Source organism: Galeopterus variegatus, unplaced genomic scaffold, assembly GCF_000696425.1.
Source record: "Galeopterus variegatus unplaced genomic scaffold, G_variegatus-3.0.2 Scaffold10656, whole genome shotgun sequence".
Taxonomy (NCBI): Eukaryota; Metazoa; Chordata; class Mammalia; order Dermoptera; family Cynocephalidae; genus Galeopterus; species Galeopterus variegatus.
The window spans coordinates 15,141-33,845 of record NW_007736767.1 but is presented as its reverse complement, the minus strand read 5'-3'; the positions used below and the strand labels follow the sequence as shown (position 1 = coordinate 33,845).

Here is an 18,705-nt window from a genome sequence, read left to right as displayed (position 1 = left end):
ACATCACCCCTGCACACATCCCACTGCACACTCCAGAAGCGGGTGGGAGTGGCTTGGGGCTGAGAATGTTTCCATTTCAGGGACTGCCTCACTTCCAGAAGGTGGGAAAGTGACAAGAGCTAATGAGGGGCCCATGTGACCTCTAGCCACTTCGAACCCATGTCAGCTACAACCTGGGTTAGGTACATCAGGAAGCGTACCTGGGCCGGGGGCAGGGCTCACCTGGCGGTAGGTGCAGATGATGATTTCCCGCAGGTGGTAGTGCATGGGGGTCATGGTCTCACTGACTGTGTCCAGCGCCGCATCCACCTCCTGCTTCACGCGGTGCCCGTTGGGCAGCAGCTGCACCACCGTCATCACTACCTGGGGCCGGAGAGGGGGATGAGCAGATGGAAAGCCAACAGGGCGGGCGAGGGCCAGGTCCCAGCACCAGGCTCGCCCCACACCAAAGGGCCACACCGAGCCTCAGGCCCAGGCCCTGACCACAGAGCCCTGCCTGCTCCTCGGACCTTGGGCTGGAAGCAATGACAGGGGTTCCTGGACATCTCTCAGGCCAGGGCTCCCAGGTGATTTCATTTCTCTTTCATAAGTGAGATTTTATTGGGTGAACTGTGCTCAGTACACAGTCATTTCAATTTGTACACAATTCTTAGTATAAGTATGAAAAATCTAAAGAGCCATGTATTGAGATTCTTTTTTAGTTATTCCGGTGACTTCCCAGCTTAAAATTTAGAGGCAAAGGCCGGCCCGGTGGCACACTGGAGAGTGCACTGCTTGGGAGTGTGGCGGCGCTCCCGCCAAGGGTTCGGATCCCATGTGGAGACCGGTTCCCGCTCACTGGCTGAGCGCGGTACGGGCGCGACACCAAGGGTTGCGATTCCGTTACCGGTCAGTAAAAAAAGAGACAAAAAGGAAAAAAAAAAATTTAGAGGCAAATTTTCCATAACAGGATATCAAGTACCAACATCTTCAAATGTGGGCAAGCTGCTACACAAGCCCTGCACAAGCCCCACAAGCCCACAATTTAACATCACACACATGGTGCACTCAAATGCTCAGTCTTTCACAGCACATCAACGAAGTCATTAGGAAAAGTGGACTACCTCGACCAAAGCTTACAGAGAGCACACACAGTTCTGACAGGTCAAGTTCTGCAAGGTCAAGGGTGCTTTTCTTTAGGAAGCATATCTGCTAAACAATATGGAATAGAAGTAAATTTTTTTTTTTTTTTGTCTTTTTCCGTGTCCGGCAACGGATCGCAACCCTCAGTGTTGCCCCCGTACCGGACCAGGGACCGGCAACGGGATCGCAACCCTCGGTGCTGCCCCCGCGCCTCGCTCAGCCAGTGAGCGGGAACCGGTCTGTATGTGGGATCCGAACCCTCAGGCGGGAGCGCCGCCGTGCTTCCCAAGCGGCGCACTTATCCAGTGCGCCACCGGGCCAGCCCGGGAATAGAAGTAAATTTAAATGTTCAAGACATATTACCTGCACGAGTGTGCCACTGTAAATGCTTTGTAATACAGGATATAAAAACAATCCCCCTACACCTATAAAATGTTAAGCTAACCCAACGTGATTCTTTTTTAAGCAGTAGAAACTTTGCTTCGAACGAAACTTTATCTAACTATGATCTATAAAATGGATACCTGTCTCATAGTGGGGCTCATCGAATGAAGAGGGGTACAAGCCTAGGTGGGGGCCTTCCTGGCCCTCCTCCCAGCTCACAACGGCCCCCAGGCACTGCAGGGACACCCAGCTCTGGTGTACCCAACATGGACACCACTCATCTGATATAAGCCCCCCTTTACCACTGGAAAAACTGAGGTCTGTTAAGGCCACTCTGTAGAGCACAGATCTTCCCCCCCCCAGCTCCTCCCAACCATGCCCCGTTGGGTCTCCCTCCAAATCTGTCTTCGCAGCACCCTTCCATAGCCAGCACCTGATCCAGACCTCCATCACCTCTCACGTCCACTGTAGGAGCCCCCTGGCTTGTGTCTCCTCCTCCTCCCTGGTGGCCAGAGAAGTCTTATGAAAGAACAAAACTGAGCATATCCTGTTTGCAAAACTAACCAGGCTTCAATCTCTTCATGACTCCCTCGCACTCAGCATAAAAACTGAAAGCTTACCCAGGTCTACAAGGGACTCACGTGAAGACCAAGAATCCAACCAGTAAATAAACCCTGTACAGGGTGAGATGGTTTTCAACAGGAACAAGACCATTCAGTGGAGAAAGGACAGTCTCTTCAACAAACGGTGCTGGGAAAACTGAATATCCACATGCAAAAGAATGAAGTTGGACCCTTACCTTACACCACACACAAAAATTAAGTCAAAAAGGATCAAAGACCTAAATGTAAGAGCTAAAGCTGTAAAAGTCTTAGAATAAAACATATTTATTTTCCTTTAGAGGAAAAGCTTTGTGACATTGGGTTTGGCAATGATTTCTTGGATATAACACCAAAAACACAGGCAACAAAGGAAAAAAAAAATAGACAAATTGGACTTCATCAAAATTAAAACCTTTTCTACATCAAGGGACACTAACAGTAAAAAGGCAATCCACAGAATGGGAGAAATTATGTGCAAATCTAATATCTTATAAGGAATTAACATCCAGAATATATAAAGAACTCCTAAAACTCAACAACAAAAAAATCCAATTCAAAAATGGGCAAAAAGCTTGAATAGACATTTCTCCAAAGAAGACATGCAAGTGGCCAATCAGCACATGAAAAGATGTTCGAGGGCCGGCCCGGTGGCGCACTGCTACAGTGCGCCACTTGGGAGCGCGGTGGTGCTCCCGCCGAGGGTTCAGATCCCACATACAGACCGGCCGCTCACTGGCTGAGCGAGGTGCGGGAGCAACACCGAGGGTTGCGATCCCGTTGCCGGTCCCGGTCTGGTACGGGCGCGACACTGAGGGTTGCGATCCGTTGCCGGTCACGAAAAAAAACAAAAAGGAAAAAAAAAAAAAATGTTCGAGATCACTAACCAGTAGGAGATGCTAATCAAAACCACATCAAGGCTCTCCTTCACACCCATCACCATGGCTACTATCGAAAAAACAGGAATCAAGTGATGGTGAGGATGTGGAAAACTGGAAGCCTTGTGCATTGCTGGTGGGAACGTAAAATGGTGAATCTCCTGTGGAAAACAGTATGAAGGCTTCTCAAAAAAGCAAACAGAATCACCATTTGACCCAGCAATGCCACTCCTGGGTATACACCCAAAAGAACGGAAAGCAGGAACTCAAACAGATATTTGTACGCCCATGTTTACAGCACCATATTCACAAAAAAAGGTGGAAGCAGCCCAAGTGTCCACAGATGGATAAGAGAATAAACAAAAGTCCATAGTGGAATATTATCCGCTCTTAAAAAGGAAGGAAATTCTGACACGTGCTACCACATGGACGAACCTTGAGGACATTACACTAAGTGAAATAAGCCAGTCACAAAGACAAACACTCTATGATTGCACTTACGTGAGGTACCTAGAGTGATCGAATCCACAGAGACAGGAAGTGCAACGGTGGTTACGTGGGGCTGGGGGAGGGGAGAAACGGGGGTGCCTGCCGCTCAATGGGCACAGAGTTTCTGCCGCTCAAGATGAAAGAGAGGGACGGTGGTGAAGGCCACACCACAATGTGAATGTACTTAAAGCCATTGAACTGTACGCTTAAAAATAGTTAAAATGCCAAATTTTATGTTATGTACATTTCACCACAATAAAAAAAGAAAAAGAATCAGAGAATCAGCCAGAAGAAAAGAATCAGCTGGAAGAGCCTGGTGAGTCTGAGGACCTGCGTGGAGGTCAGGGTGGCAGGACTGCAGGGAGCGCAGCGCAGGGGCACACGGCCAGCTGGCCAGGTAGGCAGGAGCCGACTTTGAAGCCGACGACCCCCTTCTGAGAAGACACTGCCACCTACTCTTAGGGTGTCTAAGGAGGTGACACGCGGCACTGCAGGTGCATGACACATGGACGACTGGATCTTGAATGCTAGTGGCTGTCTATCCAGTGCCCTGAACTGAAACAGGGGACCATGTAGGACAGAGCAAGCAGGTGCCCTGCACCAAGGTCACCAACCACAGCTGGGTCCCAGTTCATCAACAGTATCCAGACAAGACGGTGGCCAGTGACCTCCCCCAGGGTACACAGCAGCCCAGCAACAGGGCCAGGCAGGAGAAGGGTCCAGATTGCCCATCCGATGGCTATCTGCCAGGGCCCAGAGCCAAACTGTCTCCTGCCTTGGTTTGTTTATCTGTGACATGGGAAGAGGGAAGCACCGACATGATGAGGAGGAAGAGGTGACAGCACTGTGAGGAGCTTTGCGGACCCCTCAGACCTGACAGCAGGACCCCTCCTCCACCCCGGGGTGCCCCCCAGGTACTCCCATGGGGTGTGCTCACCTGGAACTCGCCCTTAGTGAACTTGGCATCAGGCACGCTCACAAGCTCCTCCTCAACCACCTCGGGGAAGCCCTGAGGGAGGACAGCTGCTGGACAGGAGCACCTACCCAGGCCACGCCCTCCCCACGCCAGGAGCCCCTGGCCAGGGTTCTGCCCAGGACTGATGGGAGGGGGCTCTGGCAGCAAACCAGGAACTATCTCTGCCCCCGCCACCCTCTTGCTGAGGCCAGAGTACCAGGGCCCAAGTGCCCACCCCTGCCTAGGCAAGACCTTGTCCTCACACAGCAGGCCACACATACTTGGATATGCCAGAAGGACAACACAGCCACCACCATCGCAGTCGTGGTCCGGCCCTGGCCACTGAGGCAGCTGAACACAAAGCCAGTGCCTGGGTCCCTGGCAAGGGCAGCCCGCAGGGCCTCCAGCAGCCGGTCAAAGTCCTGCACAGGGAGAATGAGGTCTGAGCCAGTGGGTACCTCTTGGCTGCACAGACTCCCAGTGTAGCCCTCTCCAAATGGCAGCCCCAGCAGCTGTCCTTATGCTAGAAACTATGTCAGGCTCACAACCTTGCACACATAATGCAATGTACTGGGGTATGCATTAGACCACATGTGTGTCAACAGCCACACCCCTTAGTACCGTCATAACCACCCTCACCCCAGGCACCTGGGACACAGCACCCACCTGAGGCCCAAGCTGCACCCCCAACAGGCAGGGTATGCACGTGTGCATGTCACTCCTGTGTACTGCGCCCCTGGACTGCACATGGACCCCCTGGCCCTGCACCCACTGAGCTGGACCCAGCCCAGGTCCCAGCACAGGGCAGGGGCCTGACCCTGGATGGTCACCAGGGGGCACCAGACTGCAGGGAATGAGACCCGCAGGGTAAGGTGAGGCCAGCAGAGGGCTCCAGTGGGAAATGCAAGCCCCAGTCACCACTGCCACAGCCAAGTTCCACACAGGAACAGTGACCCACGGACAGTACATGACAGGTACCACACCACACAGATGTACCCACATACCTCTGACACACAAACTACAAACACATCCACAAAGATCTACATGCAAAAACACTGAGTCACACACAAGCACTGCATAACATCCTCCTCCACAAACCCCACACACACCACACACCACACAAGTCCCCTAAAGATGCACTCTCCACACACATCCCCCAATACAGAGAAGACAGACACCACAATCTCTAGAAAAATGCATGCACCACACACACATACACACTCCCCCAACAAAGACACACACACACTCAAACACCGTGGATATGCCCACCCCCAATACACACCTACAGCATAATGCATGCACATACACCCCTACAACATGTAATACACACAGGTACGTACACACACACATACACACACAAAGCCTGGAAGGGATGTGAATAAACCACCTGGCCTGAATCTGAAAACCTCATGAGAAGATCCTCTGGCCCCGCAGGGAAGTTGGGGTGGTTTCCTCCTCCCTGAGCCCAGGCCATAGGGGAGGCCGGGAAGGCCTCCTGTCCCACCACCTGCCCGGGCCCCTCACCTCCTCGCGGGGGGCACAGAAGTCTGGCACAGGGATGCGGTGGTAGGTGAGGCCAGGGCAGGCAGCGCGGTGCTGGCTGAAGACCTCCTGCATGGTGAGGCATGTCTGGAACCTGCGGGTTGGGGGGCCCTCTGCACCCAGGGCAGGCACGCTCAGGTGGGCCTTCAGCTGGGCCTCCAGGGTCTGGGGAACGGTGGACAGAGGGCACAGGCCACTGCAGCAGCCTCCAGGCCAGCCCTGACCCCAAGCCTCAGGGGTCATAACCACCCCCGGGGCCAGGAAGGTGGCCAGAGCACTGGAGCGGGAATCCCACATCAGCCACTCTGAAACTGCCCCCGTGGGGCCTCAGTTTCTCCAACTGTACAGCAGGAGCATAGGGCCTTTTGAAGACCCTCCAGGCAAGGGTGTGCACAGGGCAGGAGGCCTCACCTCCAGCTGGTCGGGGGCCGTGGGGGGCCCAGGCAAGTGTAGGCTGTGGGTGTGCCCATCACACTCCAGCACTGCCTCCTCCCTCAGGTTGACCCACACGACCTGCCGCAGCTTCCTCTTGGCGTCGGTCAGGTAGGCCAGGATGCTGCCCAGGGCCTGGGCGGTGGGAGGGCCATCAGTGAAAGGGCTCAACCCTCCACTCCCCTGCCCCACACCACCCATGAGTGGACCCTGTCCCCAAGGAGCGTCACCTTGGCACTGGGCTGGGCTGTGCCGTAGATGGGCATGCGGGGCACCCGCCGAAAGTTGGCCACGTCCATCTCTCTGAGGGTGCTGAGCGCATCCGGAGAGACGAGGTCATCTGCCCCCTGTGGGCAGAGCACCGAGCCTGGGACCGACAGCAGCCAGCTGCAGCCACAGAAAGGTCCAGAGCCCAGCCTGCGGTGGGCAGAGGAAGATAGAACCAGCACTATACAGTTTACAAACACTTTCGCACACTCGGAGCTTCATCACGCCCTGGTGAGGATAGGAGGGACGGCGCCCGGATGAGGACGCTGAGGCTCAAAGATGAGAGGCTGGGGGCAAAGACAACAGAACCCAGGTCTCCTGACACCCTGCCCAGAGCTCTTGGGTTTAAGACTGAGGAGGAGGCACCAGAACAGCAGTCCAAGCTGCGAATGCTTCTCGGGGCTTGAGAACGACCCCATTCTTCTTGCAAGAGAATCCCACACCCCCACAGCCTGTCCCCTTTTGCATCCTGTGAGGGCAATGCTTAACCCCACCCCACAGGAATCAAGTGTTCAGGGGACCAGTTCACCCCATTCCCACTTCCCAGACAGCCAGTCACACTCACCAGGGAGCCCCTGCTGATGAGGTCCCCAGGAGCCATGGGCCCCACTGGGCTCAGTGTCACGGGCAGGCGGTACAGCTCGGGGTGGGCACACAGCCAGCGGCTGAAACTGAGGGCAAAGGCCAGCGGGTACTGCAGCCCGAGGCAGAGAGAGACAGCGTTCAGGGGCATGGGGCCATCCTGAACTCTCCCTGTGCACCCCATGGTGGGGGGAGCCCAAGAGAAATCCAGCATGGCCCAAGGCAGGGACAAGGGGGTGGGTAAGAGAAGACTAGGACGTTTGTTGCCCTCGCTAAGGGTACAGAGACAGGGGCCAGGGGAGGAAAGTGGCAGGGCTTCCCTGTACCCAGCCTGCTCGGGGACCACCCCTCTGTCTGGGTCTCTCCTTATCTCCCCCAATTTGCCCACACTGCCTTCCTCTGGGACCACACACATGTCCCCACCCTCCTCCCCAGCTCCAGGGGTTCCCTGGTGAGCAAGCCAGTCACCATGGGGGGAGGGCTGGAAGAGCCCCAGGAGGAGGGGGTGTGGGTCTGTTCCTCCCCGGCCCCACCTGCTCATGGAGATAGTAGTTAAACAGGATCAGGTAGAAGTATCGCTCCAGGCTCCGCAGCGCCCTCTGCCAGACACTGTTCGGGCTGTTTCGTCCCTGCAGGAGGGGCCGGGAGGGAAGCCACCTGTCCTCATGGAGCCTCGGAACTCCCCAGCAGACAGTCTTCCCCGCCCTTCCCGACACAGTTCTGCCAGGCTGGAAGTTCTTCCAAGCGCCTAACCCTATCCCGTTTGCTGAGATTAATCCACGGCACAGGGAGAGCGGCTGGTGACCACACCCGCCACAACAGTGCTCGGTGCGGGGACTGCCTCCCCGTGCAGGCTCCCAGCCTGCAGACAGGGGGGCTCCCTCGCTACGTCCTAGCGACACGCATGTCAGGGCCACACACCGTCCATGCTGAAGCAAGAATCTGAACACCCTGTCCCTGAGCCAGAGGCCCTCCCTTAAGAACTGGAATCTCCACACATGAAAACAAAAAAGACCTTCACGATGGTGCTCAGGGGAGCATTATTATCACACCTAACTTACAGAGGGTAAGCAGAGGTTCAGAGAAATGAAGAGACCTCCTCAAAGTCACACAGCTGATGGCAAGGAGAGCTGGGTCCCACAAGTCTCCTGACTCCACTTATCAGGCCAGTGATGGCTGACCGCGCCACAGGTTTAAGTCACACCGACATTAAAAACCAGTATCAACGCGGGAAAGGCTGACACCATAAAGTCAAATGAAACAAGCAGGATGCAAACCATGTGCGGCAGCAACCTCCACGAGAGAATCATAAACATAAAAAACGAAGGAAACCAGCCCAAAATGCTCACAACAGCTGTGCTGGGATTCTGGGTGATTTTTCCCTTTCTTTGCTAATTTTCGGTCATAGAATATTACTTTTAAGAGATATTTTTTAAAAGTGTTAAAGAAGAAAAAGGCTCTGCAGGCTTTAGATCTGTCCACACACTGTGTGCAAATACTGTCAGCCCTCCTCCTGTCCCTAGAGCATGGGACAGGGACAGCTGACAGAGCCCACAGCCCATCACTCTTTGTGAAGCAGCAGACTCAACCAAACCTGGTCTTCCCGAAGAAACACCAGGAGGTTTCCTTGCAGGGGAGCCATGCGTGGTCTGGGAAGTCTCTGAACCCAGAGCCCCAGCAGCGCAGCCAGCAGCCCCTTCCTCCATCCTGTTTATCTGCAGCTGGGGAACCTGATCAGGGAAAGTAAACTTCCCTCTTCCTAGTCCTTCCTGCAGGCCGAGCACCCCCATCCCCCTTCCTCTGAAAACTGCTCTTCTCGTGGCAGAAGCGGCAGTCAGGAAAAGTCGGCCTGAAATAAGCCAGCCAAGAGACCCAGCAAAAGCAGGCTGCGGGGCTCGCATAGCAGAGGCTCCTGCGCCGTCCATCCGAGCCTCACCTGGGCTGGGCTCTCTGGCCGCAGGCCTTCCAGCTTCCTCTGGTTTTCCAAGACCACTTCCTTCAGGTCGTGCAGGTCTGCACAGGCGGCGATGGCTCTGTCCACCTGGTGTGGGGACCAGTGCAGGGAAGAGGGTGACAGGAGCAGGGTCAAGGAAAGACAGCAGGAGAGCAAAGGGAAGAGAGAACGGGAGAGAGTGGGTTGGCAGAGAGAAGGGGCAGGGCATCGGGGAGGAAGAGACACCCCCAGTGAGAGGAGGGACCGTCCCCTCTTCTGCCCCTGCCCCCAGCTCCTTGCCCAGCCCCCACTCACCTCCTCTACCATCTTCCTTCCCTGGGGCACCATGCGGAGAAAGCTCTGGATCACCTGGAACTGCTCCATGGGCGGGGGCTTGGCCTGCAGGGGGGTGGCCCTGACAAGGCAAGGGGTCAGCAACACAGTCAGGCCCCCAAGGTCGCTGGGACGGCTACACTGCCCACTCTCTCCCGTTCATACCGCTGCTAGGAAGCATCAGACAACAGGCTCCTTCTGAATCACACTGGGGGAAGCAAGGGGCTTTCCCCACTAGAGAAACTGAGCCCAGAAAGGTCAAGTGACTTTCTCCAGGTCACCCAGCAAGTCCATGGCAAACCAGGAAATGAATCCCAGAGGTCCAGTTTCCAGCTCTGTCTCCTGGACATCCCCCATCATCCCAGGGCAGCCCCGCCCCCTCCTCTCCCATCCCCACAGCCCCTGGGCACATGGGGTCCAAGCCACTCACTGTGGCTGGGAAGTGGTCCCACTGTGGTGGAACAAGATGAGGGTGCCCAGGACCATGCCCAGGTTGGTCCTGCCCACGCCCGTCTGGCAGCTGAAGAGGAGGGCAGGGGGAGGGCCGTGGGTGTCACGGAGCAGCAGCAGGCTGGGGGTCTCCTGGGGAAAGACCATGAACATCAGGCAACAGTGTGACCTGGAAACCCCTAGGCTGAGGACCAAGTTAGGGAAGGGAGCTCATGACACCAGCCCATCCCTGCCCTACAGTCTGGCAAGGTGGGGTTGGACAAGTGGCTTGGCCTCTTTTGCCATGCCCACAGCCGTCTGCTCCACCCACCCCAGGGGCACAGCACAGGCCCTGCCCCTTCCCAGGCCCAGGAGGAGCTCAGTCAGCTGACGCATGACCAGGCTCTGGAAGTGACAGCTACTCAGAGAGGGCCACAAATTAAATAAGGTAATATCCTGAAGGGGGTGGGGACAGAAACACCCCAGTACTCAGGAAACAGGCTGAGGAGTGTATAGGGTAAGCATCGTTGGCTCCACTAAAGAAATGAGGAACTTGAGGTCTAGTGGGGTGAGGTGACCTGTCCAAGACCACACAGCAAGCTAGCAGCCAAGTCACAGCCAGAATGCAGTCCTCCAGCGGTCAGTGCCAGACTCTGTCGTTAGAGAATGTGCAAATGCACCCTACACGCTGATATGTGCACACACACGCACACAGAAAGATGCACACACAGAGACACAGACACATGTACACAGACACATGTATCCCCACACAGACAGACACACAGACATGTACATCCACACCCCACAGAGACAGACACACACACAAAGAGACGGAGACACAGAGACACATGCACAGACACAGATCCACCATACACACGCATCCCCCAACAACTCAACAACACAGAATAAGGTCCTCCTCTGAGGACAGCTAGAGGCCACGCCCACCTGGGCATCTCCCTGGAAACCGACTCTTGAGACTCCCGCCCCACGCCCTGCTCCCACCCCCACCTCCCCCTTCCCCCGACTTACCCGGAGGACACTAATAAAGGCATCAAACTGGGCTTCAAGGGGAGCCCCTTGCTCAGGCAGGGGCAAGCGGTGGTACCTGCCAGGTGAGGGGAGCAGCCCATCAGGCAGGCCACCCACCCTGGGCATCCCCCATCCCAAATTCCCAAGCATGGTTTGGAAATGCCACCCCTGTTGGGAGAGATGGTTGTAGAGAACTCGTCCCAACCTGTAGACAGTGCAGTTGAGGCCACAGGAGAGAGCGGGTCCAGAGGGCACCCAACGGCTGGGGCAGGAGGACCGCCTGTGGTACCTGTAGGTGGGCTGCAGGAAGAGGGGCCGCCTGTACACCTCCTCAGTCACATGCACGTCGCCCTCGCCCCTGATGGCCATGGCGTGGGGCTCGCCCTGCAGGTCCTCGGTGCTGTGGTACACGTGGTACGTATTCTCACTCAGCTGGGCAAAGTCATGGATCTAAGGGAGGTGTGGAAGTCAGAGGGCCACAGCCCAACCTTCACGTTCCTCCCTGGCCACCTCAGTGGCTGAGCTCTGGAGTAACCAGGCCACAGACAGGCTTCTTTTCCTCCAAGAGGGCCACTGTGACCACCACACTATTTACACACCTCTCTGACATACCTCCACGTTGTGGGAGAGGAGGCGGCAGAACCTCAAAAAGAGACCAACAGAGGCCCAGAGGGAGACTCACCCACGTCCTCACAGCACATGAGGGGCTGACTCAGTCTTGGGGCTCCTAGTCTAGCACTCTTTTGACTCCACCAGACCCCTTTCTAAATAAGGATGTGAAGCATTGAAGAGAAAAGCAGGGTGAGAAAGGGGCAGAGACAGAGACCCGGGAGTAGGAAGTCCTTCCTCTTGCTGCCCATGAACCAGCCTTGCAGCCAGCCACTCGCCCAAGCAGGGCACCAAGTGGGGGAGTGTGGGCCCAGGAAGCCAGACGAGCCGGCCCCAGGGAGTGTGTCTGCAATGCTGGGCTGTGAGCTGGGGTCTCAGTCTCGGCTTAGCTGCCCGGGGCCTGCCAGGGAGGAGGGATCCCACCCACACCACTAGCCCTCACCTCTCTCCGGATGGCCAGCTCCAAGCTCTCTGCCTGGACGCCGGGTCCAAGGCCCTGCAGGTTCTTGTGAAGGTTCTGCTTGTCTCGAGGTGTGTAGGGCACGAAGTCCTCATCGGCACGCAGGAACAGCACAGGCTCCTCCCTCACACAGAAGAGGAGGCACTCCTGCCAGGAGCCCGAGGCAGAGGAAAGGCCTCACCACTGTCCAGCTCGGACACCTGCTCCACCGCCCCACTTCCAGGCCTTTGCCCAGGCATCCCTTCCTCCTCAAGGGCCCAGCACCCCACCTGGTCCTTGCAACCTGAGTTCTACCCAAGAAGCAAAGCTCGGTCCAAATGCCACCTCCTCTTCACCCTCCCAGTCAGCAATAACCCTTCCCTCCTCTCAGGACCAAGAGTCCTTTATCTGAGTCTCCTGGCGTTAATTCCTGCTTTGTATTAACATTATCAACGAGCGCATCTTTTCCCCCGATATCCTACAAGTTCCTCGCAGACAGAATCATGTCCGGGTCATTTTCAGGAGCCCACAGTTCCTAGCATGGAGCCGCGCATAAATCAGGTGTTTGATAAATGTCAGCTGGAGAGATGAATGTCCCGCCACCCCACCCCAGGCAGTCACTCATTCACTGAGCACCCCACGGTCAGGGCGAGCAATGTGGGCAGAGCCCGCCTCGAGGAACTTATAATCAAGCCAGCACCCCAACCCATTCTGGCTCACTCAGGGCCTCTCCGCCTTAACCCCAGGTCAATCCAGACACGAGCTGCCCCCAAGGAGCCTGTAATCACAGCACACTCTGTCCTGGAGACACACAAAACCCTGCCTCGACATCAGGCAGGGGAGGGGAGTCGTGAAAGCAGGCACTTGGAGTCCAGCTGCCTGGTTTTGGGTATCACGACCTTGAGAGGGTCACTTAATCCTCCCTGGGCCTTAGTTTCCTCCTCTGTAGAATGGGAGACAAACTGATCCTCCCTCCTTGACATGAACATGTAAGTGTTGGCTGTGATCATTATTTGGCAGGCTCTCAAGTTATAAACTGGCCCCTCTTGTCACTTCGTCACCCCCCTCGCTCCTTCCAAGGCTCTCAAAGTGGGGGATATAAGGGGCTTCTGACCACAGGTTCCCATGTCCACACAGGACAATGCAATAAACGTTAACCAGAATTTCCCGACCAAGGAAACCACAATGACCTCCTGGCAGTCAAGGCTACACCCGCCCTCTCCAGCATGCATCCAGACCTTTCTGGAGCCTCTGAAGTTGCCCCTCCCGGGAGCCCCTTTCCCTATGTGGGGAGTTAGCCTCTCTCTGGGAAGCAGCATGCTTACCCTATATCTGTCCTTCTGGAGTTTCTGGAGGACCCGCCTGAACCCCAGGAGACTTGGCTGTCCCATGCCGAACACGGTGAGCCCACCCCGCGCTTGCCGGAAGTTGGGGGCCCCACAGCTCCCCACAGTGCCCAACACATCCATCTTCTCAGTAACATCCCGCACCAGGAAGTAGCGGCCCTGGCAGGAGAGAGCCACAGGGGTCAGTCGGATGACTCAGGGGCATCTTCTACAGGTGGGGCTCTGTCCTGGGCTCCAGGGGACAAGGAGTGGGGAAACAGCGGGGAGAGGGACATGCTCCTGCCCCCCAGTTGCCTGCAGGCTCATGGAAAAAACAGAAAAAACACGTGACCATCAGTGATCTGGGAAAGAGTGTCATGAAGTGTGGGTTTAAAAGACAAGACAACTCTTCTTAGGGGGAAGCAGAGACGGCCTCATGGAGGAGGAGGCATCTGAGCCAGGCCCTGAAGGAAGCACCCAGGAGCAGAGCCAGCTCTAGGGTAGGGCCCGCAGCTCCCCCAAAGGAAGGCAAACATTTCTCGCCCCAGGTGGAGTGCACGGAGAAGCGGCCTGAGCAGGGAGTCACAGCTGAGACACCAGGAATCAACCAGAGGGCAACTGTCTTACCCCTCCTTAGGGCCCTGCCAATTCTGACAATGGGCGGGTCTTTCCCCTCCCCAGACTGGGGCGAATGGATGCAATGATTACAGAGAAAAGAGGAAAACACTGTCCAGCCGATCAGGTGAGAACAGAGGGAACCAGAAGAGTTCACTGCTGCGCGGAAAGGAACCCTGAAGTCATCTCATCCATCCCCCTGCCTCCAGCAGACCTGACATCCATGCTGCCTGACAGATAGGAAGGGGGACCAGCACTCTCCTAGACGAGCCAGAAATTCCCAGCTCCACTTCCAACAAACACAGTTTAATCATCACGGATAATCAGTCATTCATTCATTGAATATCTATTTGGCACTTACATTGCTTCCAAACACTGTTCTAGGCTCTGGGACTAAAGCAGATAGATGAAGCCAGAGAAGTTCTGAAGGTTTGTGACGGAGCAAGACGGCGACTCCCAGCCTGGGGCAGCAGAAGCTGCGGTCCCCAGGGCCATCAGGCACGCCTCTCTGCTCCTCCTGGTGCCCCGAGGGAGGAAATGCCAGCAGGCTAGGGCCAGGCAGGGGACACGTGGGACCAGAAGAGCAGGGGGCTCCACAGGGAAGGAGGAACAGGACCCAGGAAACCAGGGGCAAGAGGAAGTGGGTTCAGGACCCCAGAGGGTGGAGGGGAGAGTGATGCTGCCCTGGCCTTTAAAGTAGGGGGTGAAGCAGTGAAGCGGGGGGTGGGGGAGAGCAGGGAAAGGTGACAGAGAGAAACTATGAGGCGAGAGGACAGGAGGAAGTAGGGAGAGACTGGACAGGCAGGGCCCGACCTCACCTGGACCAAGTAGTGCTCAGGGGTGGTGTCCGAGAGGCGGCCCAGCGTGTAGTGGGCCTTGAGCAGCTCATCATGGATCTGGAACTCCTCTTTGCAGTTGTACCTGCCGGGGCAGATGGAAGCCATGTCAGGCAATCCCCACAGTCAGGGTCCCCTCCTACCTCAGCAGAGCCCAAAGAAGGGCCACCCACCCCTGCCATGTGGCTACCAATTTGTGGCAGAGACTGCCCGTGGCCCCCAATATCCACTCTCCCCTTCTTCCTCAGCAAAAGAACATCAAATTGTGATGGGGGACTGGGCTGCCCAGCCAAAAACTGCACTTCTCAGCCTCCCTTGCAGCTAGTTGTGGTCATGTGATTAAGTCCTGGCCAATGAGGTGTGAGGAAAAGTGTTGTGTGCAAATTCTGGGCCATTCCCAAAAGGAAGGTGCCTTCTGTGTTGTCTTCTCTCCTTCCTGGCTAAAATCCAGAAGTGATGGCAGAGGTGCACAGTGCAGAGGTTCAAAACTCAGGATTTGCAGCCTGGTGGCCTCGGCACGAATCCCAACTCCACCACTAGGTAATTACAGCTTTGGAGAAGTATCTCAGTTTCCAAGAATTGCTATCTTGTGAGAATTAAATGTGTTAATGAAAGTATGTGCTTAGCCCAGTGCCTGGGGCACAGATAGCTTTTATTAATATAACTCTATTACCAGTAATAGTTCTCCCTCCACACAAGGGCTATCTCAAACAAAACCTGCAGGTAAAAACCAAGATTTCTGGAGATGAGAAACCAGGGGAAGGACCAAACACTCAAGCAAGACTTACTATGCACTCAAGACACAAAGGCCACAGTGCTGACTCTATGATCTGGTACTGGATTCTCTTTACAGAAGAACTGCCTTTAGGAAAGGCAGGAGGGGGAAGTGGTGGGGCAGAGGAGCACTGCACGAGGCGTCAACAGACCTGGGCTCCCACTCCAGCTCCTGATGTGGGCAAATCCCTCTACCTCCCTGAAATCCAGTTTTCATATCTAGATCAGTTTTCACATCTCATCTAAAATGCACTAGGCAATCCTCTTCTGCAAAGGATCAGACAGTAAATGGTTTAGGCTTTGTGGGCCACTATTCAATTATGCCATGGAAGTGCTATATCCACTGACAACTTGTGAGTGAGCAGGAGTGGCAGTGTTCCAATGAAACTTTACCTACAAAAACAGGTGATGGGCCAGTTTTGGCCTGCAGGATGTAGTCTGCCGACTCCTCTGCTGGATGATGTCTAAGGACCCTTCCAGCTCAAACACTCTACCACCGAAGGAGTGCTACTGTCATAGCTGGCTTTAGGCTGTACGCATGGTACCTTGTGCCAGATTTTTACAGCTGGCCAACGACTGTTCTGATTGTCATTTCTGCTTAGGTCGATAAGGAAACTGAGGCCCAGAGAGGGAAAGGGATGTGCCCAAGATCACAAAGCAAGGGAGAGGATGAACCAGGCCTAGGACATGTGTCTCCAATGCTGCCCTCAAGCTCTAACCCTACCTGTCATCTGTCAGTACAGAGACTACACATCAAGTCCCCTTTATATAGCATCTCTTTTCCTCTCTTTACCATGAGCACAGTGATTTATTACGATTACAGTTTTCCTGTCAGGCTCCAGAGCTAGCAGGCAGAATTTATTGTCCCCAACCCTCAGCTTTCCTTACACAGAGGGCCCCATCTGCTAGGTCTTTGCCAAACTTCTACGTGTAGAACACATTTAAATCTTAGTCCATCATGTCCTACTTCCTGTGTCCTGAAAGGCCCAGAAGCAGGGGAGCATGACAGGCAGATGCGACAAAAAGTACGAGTCTTCCCGACTCACTCGCTGCAGATCCAATGTCCCTTCCATCTTCCTGCCCTCAGGCTCCCCAGCACCCGTTCCTTCAATTAAGCCCCACAGGAGAGACAGGGCTTCAGGGCCCCCTTCCCGACACTTTTCCTCTGGATGCACACAGCATGTCCAGGTCTCTCTCAAAATACGTTGCCACAACAAACCCTCAGCCTCCTCAGGGAATGTCCCTGAAGGGCCTAATCAGGAGAGTCAATTGGCAGCTTCCAGCTTTTTTAGCCCAAAGCCCTTCAGTACAGTGTTAACCTGTTTTGAGCCACAATGCCTGACTGTGAAAAAAAAAATCTTAATTTCATGCATCTAAGTTTATAAGCTGCCTTTGCAAACGTTCAGCCAAAAATTATTTTCAAAGGGTTTCCCTCCAGCCACTCCTCCTCCACGCTCTGTGGCACCGTGGACATGGTAAATAACGTGGGCTCAGAGACCCACAATAGCAACCCAGCTCTGTCACCCACTTCCTGTGTGACTCCAGACAAACTGCTTAACCTATCTGGGCCTATGAAACTGAAAGCAGTTTGTAAGCATTAAGTACTGTACGCCACTGCAACTTCAGACAGGTCCCCCCAGGCCATGTCTTCCAGGAACATGGTCCCAACCCCCCACCACTCACGTGATCACTACAGGGGCCACCTTGTTGGGGATGATGGACTTGGCCTTGCTGTTGTGTAAGCTTGTGGTATGGAAGGAGTGGACACTGAGTGAGTGCCGACCATCCATCGTGCTGCCACCCTGGAGGCCCTCGAAGGGGGCGCCTGCGGAGACCGTCTGCTGGGCTGTGCTGGCCGTTGTCCCCATAGTCTGCCGGCAGCCTCACGACCCAAGACCTGTGTGGTGAGAGGGCCTGCAGTGAAGGACGAGGGTGGGAAAAGTCCCAGCAGGAAGGGACCCAGCCCACCCCTCACCCGTCACCACACAGACAGGCAGCTCACAGTGCTGCAGGAGAGAGAGGCGGGCAGGCACCTCCGCTCTGGAGCTCAGAAAACCACATGCTCACTGAGTGCCTACCACGTGCCTGGCCCTTTGCTGATGCTTTGGGGGGAGTTATGGACAGAGAAAGACAGGAAAACGCAGCCTGGATCCCTTAGAAGGCACACTCCTCTGGTGAAAACAAGACAGTTAGGAAGGGGTTAACCACGCACAGCAAGTCAGGGCCTAGGGTTCTAAGTGACTGGTTCAGGAGGTAGACAGAAGCCAGGCCTTCCAGGCTGAGAGAAGTGGGCGATGTTACCGTCACCAGGAGGGAAGAGCCAGGGGAAGAGAGAGGCTAAGAGCGAAGCTGGGTTTGGATCTGAAAGATTTGGATGGGAACGGGATGCAGGAGGATATTCTAAGCATGAATTTCATAAAATAAGGCCAGGGAAATTCGGACTAAGTGAGTTCTCAGCAGACCCAGGGTTCTAAGAAAACACCAAACCACTGAGCTCAAGATCCACATCTGAATCAACAGCAACAGGCAAAGCTTCCGCCCCGCCTGGAGAACGCGGGGCATCTCACAGACCCAGCGGTCCCTCTCGTGGGGCTCTCTCCTAAGGAAATACTTAAGGATGTATGCACAGAGTGGCCCACAATGCTGTTGTGTGGACTGGGGTATCGTTTATAATAACAACACACTGGGAACAACCTTTGGCCAACAGCAGGGGATTTGTTGAGTAAATTATGGGGCATCACTGAGGTGGAATGAGAAGCAGCCTTTAAAAATATCCTGTTGACTAACGTGGAAAGACATCTAGAAAGTAGGAAATGCATGGCGTGGTTGCAAAGCAAGTACATGCTACGATCCCCCTTCGGTTCATAGAAACGTATCGGGAGAAAAGTCTGGGAGCACAAACATCAGGGTGCTGGCGTGAGTTACCACCAAGTGATAAGATTACAGACAATCTATATTGCTTCATTTTTGCTTATCTGCATTTTCTGGTGTTTCTCCTCTGAACGTTGAGTAATACACTTAAAACCTATTTAAGGCAAATAAAAGAACAGCTGGGGAAGAGGGCCGGGATACCTTTCAGGAGCTGGTGTGGGTGGGAAAAGTGGTGGCTCGGAGCTCTAAGAGCCAGGGCTGC

At 54.9% G+C, this 18,705-nt stretch overlaps 1 protein-coding gene across 1 annotated transcript in view; it reads right to left on the bottom strand.

Moving 5' to 3' along the window:
- Positions 1-17,449, bottom strand: part of PALD1 (phosphatase domain containing, paladin 1) — a 36,698-nt gene extending 19,249 nt beyond the window's left edge. The window contains exons 1-17 of the mRNA XM_008594364.1: positions 17,256-17,449; positions 14,781-14,883; positions 13,348-13,527; positions 12,026-12,190; positions 11,264-11,424; positions 10,975-11,050; positions 9,947-10,098; positions 9,499-9,598; positions 9,187-9,291; positions 7,784-7,879; positions 7,234-7,362; positions 6,632-6,748; positions 6,381-6,536; positions 5,952-6,134; positions 4,709-4,849; positions 4,410-4,481; positions 223-363 (exon numbers count right to left, since the gene is read on the bottom strand). Coding sequence (XP_008592586.1) covers positions 223-363; positions 4,410-4,481; positions 4,709-4,849; positions 5,952-6,134; positions 6,381-6,536; positions 6,632-6,748; positions 7,234-7,362; positions 7,784-7,879; positions 9,187-9,291; positions 9,499-9,598; positions 9,947-10,098; positions 10,975-11,050; positions 11,264-11,424; positions 12,026-12,190; positions 13,348-13,527; positions 14,781-14,883; positions 17,256-17,440 — 2,262 coding nt within the window. The 5' untranslated portion in view covers positions 17,441-17,449. The remainder of the gene's footprint in view (positions 1-222; positions 364-4,409; positions 4,482-4,708; positions 4,850-5,951; positions 6,135-6,380; positions 6,537-6,631; positions 6,749-7,233; positions 7,363-7,783; positions 7,880-9,186; positions 9,292-9,498; positions 9,599-9,946; positions 10,099-10,974; positions 11,051-11,263; positions 11,425-12,025; positions 12,191-13,347; positions 13,528-14,780; positions 14,884-17,255) is intronic.
- Positions 17,450-18,705: the final 1,256 nt, after the last annotated feature.